This window comes from Stegastes partitus, unplaced genomic scaffold (assembly GCF_000690725.1).
Source record: "Stegastes partitus isolate 25-593 unplaced genomic scaffold, Stegastes_partitus-1.0.2 Scaffold545, whole genome shotgun sequence".
NCBI lineage: Eukaryota > Metazoa > Chordata > Actinopteri > Pomacentridae > Stegastes > Stegastes partitus.
The window spans coordinates 10,910-22,289 of NW_007578276.1; the positions used below are offsets into that span (position 1 = coordinate 10,910).

At 44.9% G+C, this 11,380-nt stretch overlaps 1 protein-coding gene across 1 annotated transcript; it reads right to left on the bottom strand.

Moving 5' to 3' along the window:
- Positions 1-8,045: 8,045 nt before the first annotated feature.
- On the bottom strand, positions 8,046-9,576 carry rassf10b (Ras association domain family member 10b). Its single transcript, XM_008288166.1, has one exon. It carries the CDS (start codon positions 9,574-9,576, stop codon positions 8,263-8,265), a length of 1,314 nt encoding a protein of 437 aa, XP_008286388.1. The 3' UTR covers positions 8,046-8,262.
- Positions 9,577-11,380: the final 1,804 nt, after the last annotated feature.

Sequence of the window (11,380 nt, forward strand, 5' to 3'; positions counted from 1 at the left end):
TGGGCATTTTTAATTCCTTCCCTGCTAAGACGTGTAAATATTTCTGCAGGATAAAAGCTTTACACTGTGTTTCTGTGACTGCTCTCATAGTTTTTGGACTCTAAAAACATTTTCTTTCCTAAAGTCGTTTGAAACTCTCTCTGAGAATTTTAACACATCCTCGCTGCCTGACCCACAAAAGTCCTGCAACACAATCCATTCCCATTGTATGAGCAACCAAACTTTCCCATTAGGCGATAAGGAGGAGGGGAGCTGCTGCAATTGTTCTGGAGAAAAGATCTTGTGATTTTCGCCGCCAGCAGAATCCATTCACTTTCACGGAGAGGAAGATAATTCAGTGAAATTCAAAAAACCACCCAGACGTCTTCAAGTTTTCCTGTAACCGATACACCAAGCACACCCATGAAGCGCTCTGTTAAGGACGATAAAAGAACGTCTGTGTGCTGCTGGAGGAGGTAACGGCGCCATTAAACACTTAAAGCTATCTGTTGCTCACATTTGGGTGTGGTACCGCTTGACACGGACCAGCTGAAGCCGTTTGAGAGATCCGTATGATTTACCAGAACATCTGCTACATCTGTATTGTTCTACTTATATTTGAGCCGTGCAACTTAAATATTAATACTTCTGTCAGTGTAATCTGTGCAACACTGTTCTATCTTTAATCTAGTACTTGTGCATGTTTCAGTTTATTTTGGTTTATATTTTAATTTTTGAACTACATGTCCTGTCTTCTGCTGCTGTAACAACGCAAATCTCCTCCACACTGTGGGATTAATAAAGACTTAACTTATCTAAACTTAACTTATCTAAACTTAACTTGTCCTGTCTTAACTTAACTTATCTTAACTTAACTTATCTTGATGAAATTTTAGGAACGCATCTCGTGCCGACTAAAAAGTTCATTCGAGGTGTGTCAGAAAAGTTCCAGGACTGCGGTCACAAAAGATAGATTTCAAATCCAAACTACAAACTAAAGTTTTCCACTTCGTAGTAATCCCCCTGGAGTCACTTCTCCAGCCTTCTCTTCACGCCGCCATGCACTCCTGGAACAATTCTTCCTCTGCAGCTCTGTCATCACAGCCATCTTGATGTCGCCCACGTCTTCTAAGCAGGTCTCCTTGATGACCCCCTTGAGTTTGGGGAAGAGGAACCAACCCCACAGAGCCAGGTGGGGTGAGTAGGGAGGTTGCTCCAGCACGGAGATGTTCTTCTCAGCCAGGAACTGTGGGATGCTCAGTGCATCATGAGCAGGTTGTCATGGTGAAGACAGTTTTTGACCTGAGAATAACCACAGAAAGGCCCGCTGGATTATATCAGTTACTATACGATGTTCTCTAGTGCTGAGAAGTGACCAGCTTTGTGCTTAAAACCAGAAATCTCCATTTGAATCCACTGTAGCTGTTACATATCAAAGTCTATCAGACAGTGTTCACATCAATATCAAGTCTATACCAGTTGTATTAATGTTAATGTGCTGCAGACAGCTTTATCTGTTCCCTTGTATATTTATGATAAAATGATGGGCTTGGTGTGAACTAACACACATCAGAGGCTTCATATCTCACATTATAATGTCCTGACTAGTGGTGGTTGTCTGAAGACCATGTGGCAGATGAGACGCCGTCTGTGAGCTTAAGAATCCTGACGACTTATTGATTTATGCGATTTTCACAAAAAGGCAAATTAATCCAGAACAGCCTCCCGGCGATGTTTCGGTGAAGCGCCGTCCATGTTCTCAGCTCTGAGTCGTGATCCAGAGGGTTACTGGAGGGTAACGAGCCGCTCGGTGACAGATCTGGGCTACGTCTGCTCCTACAGGAGGCGACGGGCCTTGAGCGGCTCGGAGAGGAGCCGTACAGTATCCCACCGGCGAGGTCTCGGGGTCACCGCCCAGCCTGACAGGATTAACACACCTGCCAGCAGCACAATGAGCTCTAATGAGCGGCTCCGGTCCGTTAGCAGCGGGTCCGGCGCTCCCGGAGCAGCTCGCACCTCAGCGCCGGGATTCAAGTCCTGGCTCTCAAGTCAATACCTTCATTAGTGACTTCATGGCGGATCACCGAACAAAAGGCTGCCAGGAACACAAAGTGACACATTCCAGGGATTAGGGAGCGCTGGCAGGTTCGTGCCATTAAGAGAAAGTCTTTCTCTTTTTCTTTTTTTTTCTCCTTTGAATGTCAGGAATTTCCTTTGACGACAGAAAATAAAAAAAATCATACATTTCAAAGTAATTGATTTGACAAGGTGATTTCTCTCCTATTCAACAGTTTCATGTAGTTTAAAGTAGTGTTGACATATTTCACCAAAGACTTCTGAGCCGAAAACATCCGCGGCGGCGTTAGAAAGCTGGCAATGAAGTGACTTTTAAAACAGAGTGTTTGCTCTGCATTCTTTGGATTTGTTGTTAATTTTTCACCATCTTGCCTTCATCGCGGTTGTTTCTGAATTACATTATTAGTAATAAAGCAGTAAACACACAGGGTTGTCTTGTTGTGCTAAAAAACAAGAGAGAGCGGATACAGAATACGTTTGTTTGTGCACTGATTCATTGACCTGACTCTGTTTTTGTCTTTTATTTAACAGCAGAGATGAAGAAACGTTCAGAGAAGAAGGAGGACAATGGAACCAGTTATTCAACCCGTAGATTAAATCCAACAGAAGATGAGCAAACGTTAAACTTTAAATCACAAAAACAGACCTTTGAGACAACAGATAGAATCAGTGGTTTTATTTCTATGAACAGTATTCAAATGGTGATTTTAGAGAAATACATAAAAGAGTGTTATGAATCAGCTGTAGATGGATCAGTTCACTGTTTATTCACCTTTTAATTACATAAAAAGTCAACAGGAAGCCTGCATGTGTTTTTTTTTTTTCATGCATTTTTGCAGCTGAAGCCTGAAACTCTGTGGCAACGCTGGAAAAACCATCTAAGATCGAGCCAGATTGCTGACTGTAGCATATGTTCTGCACACTCGACTGGCTTGATGATGATGATGGCTGCTTATTTTATTATTATTGATTAATTTATCTGATCAGGGACCGTGCTTTTTTACATAGAAAACATCTGATGTGTTGCATGTAGAGTGTTTAGCATTAAGCTAACTCCTGGCTTCTCGTTCCTCCACAGGTTTCCATCTGCTCTGAGTTTTATGTTTTAGATTGATCTACGATATGTTGACCGGTGACGGAGGAATGTTCCTTTAATTTGTAAGACGACCTACTCGAGCTAAGAGGAATTCCCAAATGATGCTTTAATTGAATCATCAGCGTTTCTGTAAACACGCCGCCCGCTGACACGTGAAATCCTCCCCTGAAGAGGATATTCTTGTGGAGTTGATGCGTGGAGAGCGTCTCACGGCTCTTTATTGACTTAACTCGAGTGACATAATGATTTAGTGGCGGTTCAGAACCCTCTGCTCCGGCCGCCCGGAGCTCCTGTTGCTCAGAGTGTGCTCCCTCCATCGGCTCCTGCTTCCCCACTGCTGCCCTCCGTGACCCCCAGCAGAAGGAGTCAGATGGCAGCGATGCTCCGCCGGCTTTAACCTCCGCTGATGCGACCTGTGAACTCTGCGACGACCTCCGAACAAAGACCGTGACGTTTTCTTTCTCTGGGTCTGTTAGCGTACACGGGGGTGTGAGTTTATGTGCGTGTCAGGAAGTCGTAGCAAAACACAGAATCTTGTTTTATCAGAGACGACGAGGCTCTGGCTGCAGAGAAACATATTCAGACATTCCTCGCAGCCTTTTGTCTCTCTAATAAGGCCGACTCAGCAGAACGCTGGAGAGGAGGCCACTTCAGATTCCTGGTTCTGCTCTCAGGCGGCTCCAAAGTTCTGGGGAAACTCCACATAATCAGAACTTGACATTTATGCAGCGATGTGGGAAACACTCCACGCAGGGAGTGAAACAAAAGAAGAGGAATGCACTCCTGTTTTCCTCTGAGAGCACCGTACACATAAAGAGCTGCTTCTATCAGGTCGTGCTAATTTATGCTCCTCGCTGCAAAAAATGAAAAGAGCCACGAGGGAGAGGCGACACACAGGAGGCCGCCGCCGCCGCCGTCGGGAGGCGGAGGGCGGCCAGCGTGTAACTCGGTACCTCCTCCGGTCCCACAATCACGTCGCCCTAAATTCAGACAAAGACACTTAAGGTGGCTTGTGTGCAGGCGTGTTCTTGTGTTTCTGTTTTGTAACGACCAGCTTCCGTTTCAGACCTTAGACGTTGTGGGAAAGTGAGGATATTTTGTCATATTTTGCTTTATTTGATGTCTCAGATTTTTGTCTTCCAGCAGGTTTAAGCAGCAGAACGTTTGTGATGTCGGTGGAGCCGCTGATGAACAGTTTTCCTCTGGGACTGGGAGGCACATGTCCTCCTCCCTGCTTTCTTTTCTCACTAAACTCTCTCTGAACTCTGCTGTCCGGCTGCCATCGTTTACACGTGTGAAGAGAGAAGCTGATGATCGCTGCAGAACGTAGTTCCACCGTCCAGGCTGCAGACAGACCGGCATCACTGCTGCTCATAAATATTACTGATCAATCAGTTCAGAAACGTTTTAAAAACCCTAAAAAACGTTTTAAAAACCCTTCTGTACAGACACATGTGATGTTTGTGGTTTCTGTTGTTTTATTCTAGTATTTTATTGCCTTTAGCAGTTTTTATTGATTATTTTTTTGTCATTTTGAAATATTTTATTATTGATTTGTAATATTTGGCATACCTTAATGCAGTAGCAGAAGTAATACTAGTATTAGTAGTTGTAGTAGTTGTAGCAGCAGTAGTAGTATTAGTAGCAGTGTTTAATTTAGAAGTATTATTTTAAGACAGTTTTGTCACTTTTTTTAAACACTAAACAATTAATCTATCAATTCATCAATTAGTTGCTAATTGTCGATTATTTTCATCAATTTTTTTTCTATCAGTTCATCAATAAAAATAATTTAGTTTTAACTCTAATTTCTCTCCTGTATCAGAATCCAAACTTCACATCTTTTCATTTCCTCCGTGTGAAGCCAAAGCGAGACAAACGTACAGAAACATCAGAGCTGCTGTGGTTTATCAGCCTGCAGCGCTTTAACAGAGCTGCTGCTCTCTGAAGCTGCAAAGAAAATTCTCTTAATCACAAAGACAAACTGAAACGTCTCTGTTTCCTCATCAGAGGTGATTTAACCGGACTAGAGCTTCACCTCCAGCAGTCTCACACCGACGACGTGTTATTTTCACAGCAAAGATGAAAAACTGTGAGCGAGCTGTTGACAGTTTTTAGGGATGTTCTGGTGACAGGATTTGTCGCCCAAACAACCGAGAAAATAATTAAACTAATTGTGATCTTTTCCTGGAGCTAACCGAGTAGTTTAACCACCAGAACCAAACCAAGTGTTTTAGGCGTGAACTAGCCTGGTTACATGTGGTACTGATGACTGAGTGTGATGTTTTAGATTGTTGCACCTGAAGTTGAGGAGTTGCACATGCAGTGGTGATGGAGTGGTGTAATGGAGTCAACAGGAGTCTTTACTGGTTTACTGGCTGTTCATGAGGGAAGAAGCTGCTCCGGTGCCGGGATGTTCTGGTGCTTAGAGACCTGAAGCGCCAGCTGGAGGGCAGCAGGTCAAAGAGGTGATGACCTGAGTGGAACGGGTCTGTTGTTCTACATGGTTTTATTGTTGTTATAACTTCTATTTACTCTCTCTTTTTTGTGAGTCCGTGTCCTGAGCGTGCTCCTTCATGTCATTACACACACGTGTATAATGATGATGCTGACCACCGAGCCACCTTCTGTTTTCATGTACAAAGCAAATGAAGCTTGCGAATAGCAGGACGTGGACACGTGCTAGTAGAACAGAACAGGACCAAGAACGTTGGCATGTCGCAGTTTTAGCGCCGTTGCTGTTAAACTAATAACCAACGAGGCTACCACATGGTGTCATTTTACACAAACCTGCACTATGCTGTCATGTGATTTAACAACAGCAGTAGAGGATGTTGTTAGATGATGCCGTTAGGTTCCTCCACTTAACGCTTAAACCTACGATGTGAACCTTCTGTCTCCCCCCTTCTGGCAGCGTGAGGAATTACAAACACACTCAGTACGTGTTCAGAACGTGTATCGTTTCTGTCGGTCGCTTTCTAGTCTAGACTGAAATTATTCTGCTGAACAGCCAGTTTTTTTTAAAAAGTTATTTTATTATTTATCTGGAACATCAAAAGCTTTTCTTGGACACTTCCTAGTTTTAAAATACCACCAATTAACGAGGAGAAACTAACTCGTTAAACATTATTTCATTAGAAGTTGTCATAACTCAGAGAGACTGATGCAAACTGTGGCATTATTTTTGTCATTTTTCGAGCCTGAACATTTGTTTTTAGGGAGTAGGGACTGTAGGGATGATCACAAGGTGGCTGTCAGTAACTTCAAATGATAAACGAATTCAAACGCCGTGAGCAGCGAGTCATCGGGTCGATTCCCAGCGGCCCGGACCTTCCTGCATGTCACTGCTCTGATCTTTTCCTCCACATCTCCTCTCTGTCTCTGCTGCTCAGGTCCAATATAGATCAAATATATAAAAATTAGTCTTTAAAATGACAAACTACAAGCACCCAGAGTGGAAATACCTGCGATGCTAAATGCTAACATCACAGCAGGAACAGAGACTTTACCCCAAACGATCCTCAAAGTTTTCTAATGTTTTCTGTCAGTCCGTCACTCTATCTGCTGAGAAAACATTGAGCACATCTTCTGTTCTCTCTTTGCTTTGGAGCGTTTCAATACAGCCCTGAAGTGTCTGGACAAAGGCAGTAATGTATACCTTTGTGCTGTCTTGTGTATCACCGTGTTCTCAGTCATAAAGCAGAACACGGGCGGGTTTATCGAGGGCGGAAACTCAACACGGCCTCTAATGTTCGTGTGTGTTTTTATTCTCTGGAGCTGAACCTAGAATTAGTTTTACATAAACTCACGGCCAACAGGAGGCTCAGAGCTGCAGCCACTGATTCAGACCCGTTATGACTGAGGTCCGATCCGCTGTGATCAGAACCGGTCTCTGCATCCTGTCAGTACCATTTACAACACAAGGGCTCTTCGGTTAGTTTAGAATACAGCCTCGGCCTCTTATTGGATCTGATATTGCGCATTTTTTCAATTAGCTTTTATAAAAATAACTTTAAATTCACTACGTTGGTTCTGATGCAGCTTCCTGTCTGTCTCTCTGTCTGGGTCACATCCGGTCTGAAGTTTGATTGAGATGATCTCAAGCAAACAACAACAAAATAATAGTTTTCTGAAAGTCTACATTTGGTCATTATGATCAAGACTGACGTTGGGTGAAATAAATCACTCATGAAAGTAGAAAACAATATCCATTTATAATATTTTAAGGCACAGTTTTTGTATTTAAGAACTTAAATTGACACCAAACTGTGAAAATTTGGGTTCTTACACCAAAGTAGTTTGTGTTTTAAAAAGATAAAAACCGTTATCCAATCAGTCAGACTGTTGTGAAGTTAGAACCTCACCAGTGATCCGAACCAAACCTCTAAACACATCAAGTTTCCTCTGCAGAGACATTTAGCTGCTTCAACATGTTCTCATTTGGGGAAGTAAACATCAAAACCATATAAAACATGGAGTCTGTGTGCTGCTGACTCCAAACTTTGATGGCATTGTTCAGATTTGACAACAACACAACGTCTGCTTATCATCTGAGAGGAAGGTCGTCGCTGCTCCGTGAGTCACCAGGACGGAGACGAGGCCTTTGACTGGAGCTTTGTGTCTCTGTTTTGACTCCAGATGTTATTATGACTTTCTGATTCACAGTGAAGTGGTTCTGTTATCTCCTGGTGTCTGGGTCGCCGTGAAGCTTCAGATGATGGTGTTCAACATCTGCAGAGTCACCCTCCAGACCGGTGACGCTGTGTTTCGGCTCCCTGCTGCCTCTGAGGTGTTTTAAATCAGGTTGAACCCTGCAGACTGAAGGGCTCAAATGTCTGCAGTTTTCTTATAGAGCAAAAAGAAAAGAGAAGCAAATGCAGTCCAGCTACAAAACATTTATTTTGATGTCAAACAGCTTTGTTGGTGAGGATTAACTGAGTCAAAGTGTAAACCACTTTCAGACCATATGGGGGCTGTTGTGATCCCACACACACATTACAAACCCTCCATCCCTCCTGTGGAAGCATTATGTTGATGTTTTTGTCTACTTTGGATCCCTGAGACTGCAGATTTTTTTTTCTTTTTGCAAACTGACAAACAGTCACATGAGCCTAAACCAGTGACTCCCACACTGGGAGGCTGTCTGAGTCCTGGCTGTGCAGAGAGCTCAAGCCGGTGTCCGAGTCGTCGTCGGCCACACTGTGCGCTTTGGACAGACCCCTGGCCTGCTCCACCCACCCGCCTCTCCTCTCCAAAGTGCTCATCACCTTATGGTCTGTCTCTGGTCCCTGCTCGCCGCCCGTCCCTTCCTCCATGTCCAAAGTGTTGACTTTCTCCTGCAAATCCCTCATCTCCTTCTCCCTCGCCCCGTAAATCTGCTGGGTCAGCTCTAAATCGCTCCTAATAGCCTCTAAATCCGTGTTGAGGCGCAGGCCGATGTACAAACTCGCATCGAGCTGCGTTTTGATCCGCTCTCCTTCCAAAAGCAGCTCATTGTGGGATGCTGTGTGTGCCTGTGCGCTGGGGAGGGATGCTGCTCCATCCCCGGGCTCTGAGTCTTTGCTCTGCAGCTCCTCTGTCCTGCGCTGCATCCAGCGGTGGTTCAGCTCCTCCTGGACCTGCGCCGTGATCCCGTCTATGAGGGCTTCCTGCTCCCGCAGCTCCTCATGCAGCTGAACCAGTTCCTCGCACTGCCGGACATGCTCCTCCAACTGGGCCAGAGTCTCTGGTGGACACAGCTGCTGTCCCTGTTGGCTGGAAGCTGCGTCCACCAGATACGTGTTCTGCACATAATTGACCCCGTGCCTCTTGATTCTGTCAAAGTGCACCTTTGCCTCGCACCTCTCGATCTCTGAGTCCAGCTCCTTAATCCTCTGAACCTGCTGGCGGATTGTGTGATCCTGGGAAACAACAAGATGAACCAGAGTTTCCATCTTCTCCGCGCAGGACGCGTCTCTGTGCGCCGTCTGCGCCCTCTTCTTGTTGATCTTCTCCAACTTTCTGAAAGCTTTCCGAACAATCCGCCGCTGTTTCTCGGGGCAGATGCCGCCCATGGCAGACCGTGCGGTGCCTTTGGTAACACAGGGGCTCTGTTTGCTGAGCACCACACGCGCCTCTGCGCTCCGGGCTCCGTGGTTCGCCAGAGACGCTTCGCTCTTCACCAACACAAACTTCACGTTCCTCTGCTCGTCCCCCCACGCGACCCAAAGCCGTAAAATCTTGGTTTTGTTCGGCAAGATCCTCTCGAAGCCTCTCCATTTCTCCACGATGCAGTAGGACTGCGCCGTGGAGAGGCCGTGCTGCGAGTTCTGGTCCTCCAGAAGCACTTTGACAACATCCGCGCAGGTCGTGCGCTTTGACAAGCCGAGGACCAGCTTCTCCTCTCGACAAACCCAGACTGAGATCTGACTCTCCTCCGACTCCATCCTAGGTTCCTGCTAAACTGTACTTCTTGTAAACAAACTCAGTTAAAGCTCATTGTTAAACTGATTTGTATCCGCATGTGAGGAGAGAAGCGCAGCTGTGTCCACGTTCATCTCCGCTGTGATCATGCGCGCTGCGTCCCAGGCGCGTCTCGGCGGCAGCTGAGAGCTCCATGTGTCCTCTGGTGCACTTTGAGGCCAAATCAGGGAAACTCTCAGCGCGCGTTTATTCTGCGCCTCTGCTGCGGTCACGTGACCGCCAGGACTCCATGTTGAGATGTTTGTGGAGCCGTGATGAGTTCAGGGTTGATCACCAGCTTTTATTATCTAGGGGAATAGAACAGAAGAATTTTTACTTGCATTGGGGGAATGTCCATCCACAGCAGCATCCAAAATAAAGTACAAGGACATAACAATGATTAAGGAATAAAGTAAGTATGTGCACAAGATGACAAACGCAGCAGGAGGTCCTTCCTGTCAGCTGCCATCACACTTCATAATGTGCAATAAAACCACATGGCTGCATAACTATGGCACTTTATGTAAAATCCATCTTTGCACACTGGGTACCCATTTATTTATCTTATTTTTATTTTAAATTCTATATTTTGTTTTATATTTTATGTGTGCCTTCAGTGTTGGGTGTCTTGTGCAAAAAATGAATGTAAACTGGTGTTTGTTTGGTTAACATCAGTCAGTGATGCTGATGCTGTTCAGTCTTACTGCAGTTGGGAGGAATGACCTGCATCCTTCTTGCAGGGTGGATGCCTCAGTCTGCTGCTGAAGGAGCTGCTTAGAGCCTCCACAGTCTCATGCAGCCGGTCAGTACATGAGGGATGTGAGCGTTGCCGACATCCTCCTCTCACCCACCTCCTCTATGGAGGTCCAGGGAGCAGTCCAGGACAGAACCGGCCCTCCTCACCAGCCTGTTCAGTCTCCTTCTGTCCTCCCCAGCAGACCACTGAAACCTGGGAATTCATTATAAGATGTGCTCACATTACATCCATGATTATAAATCCACTAATCAAAGACGAGTTAACTAAAACTTTTCTCATAGATCAGAGTGATGTTGCCCCAAATGGCAGCAGGAGATTCTTGAGAAGAAAATGTAGGAAAATATTTTTAAGCTGCCACTTCATAAAGTATTTTATAAAGATGAAACAAACCATAATTTAATGAAACCATTAGAATGTAGAGAACTGAACAGACAAACATACAGTAACTGGCTAAAATAATAACTGAGGATTGTTTAAGGATTTGAGGAGTGATTTAACATCTGACAACTTACCACGAGTTTATCTGCAGGTTTTCCAGTCATTCGTCTCCAGATGGAGTCACAGAGCTTCACAATAAGCTCCCATGAAAACGTTTACATCCACAGTGACTTTACTGGATGTACTCGGCCTTCTTATTAGACGCAGCTACATGTTGTTATTCTATAAAAGGAGTGAAAGAAAAAGCCGTCTCTCCTTTGACTGGTTCAGTGAAGCTCCAGGGTCAGTGTCCTTGTGTTGATGTGAGTGAGACGGCTGGAAAGTGTAGTGCCATAATCTGAACTATGCAAACCCAGAGAACAAACTGCTCTTTAAAGAAATGTCAGATAGACAGATTTTAAATCAGGCTTTGTTGGGCTGTCAGCGAGCCAATCAAATGTGTTGGTATCTGGTCCTGATCTAAACCTTTCTTTTAGCCACGTTACACAGCAGAACCTCGTGAGAGTGACGCAAATAAAAACCTGCTTCAAACTAAGAAGCTCTCATGGTTAAGATGAACCATCCTCTGAATGTGTTGTTTCACTTTAAGGAAA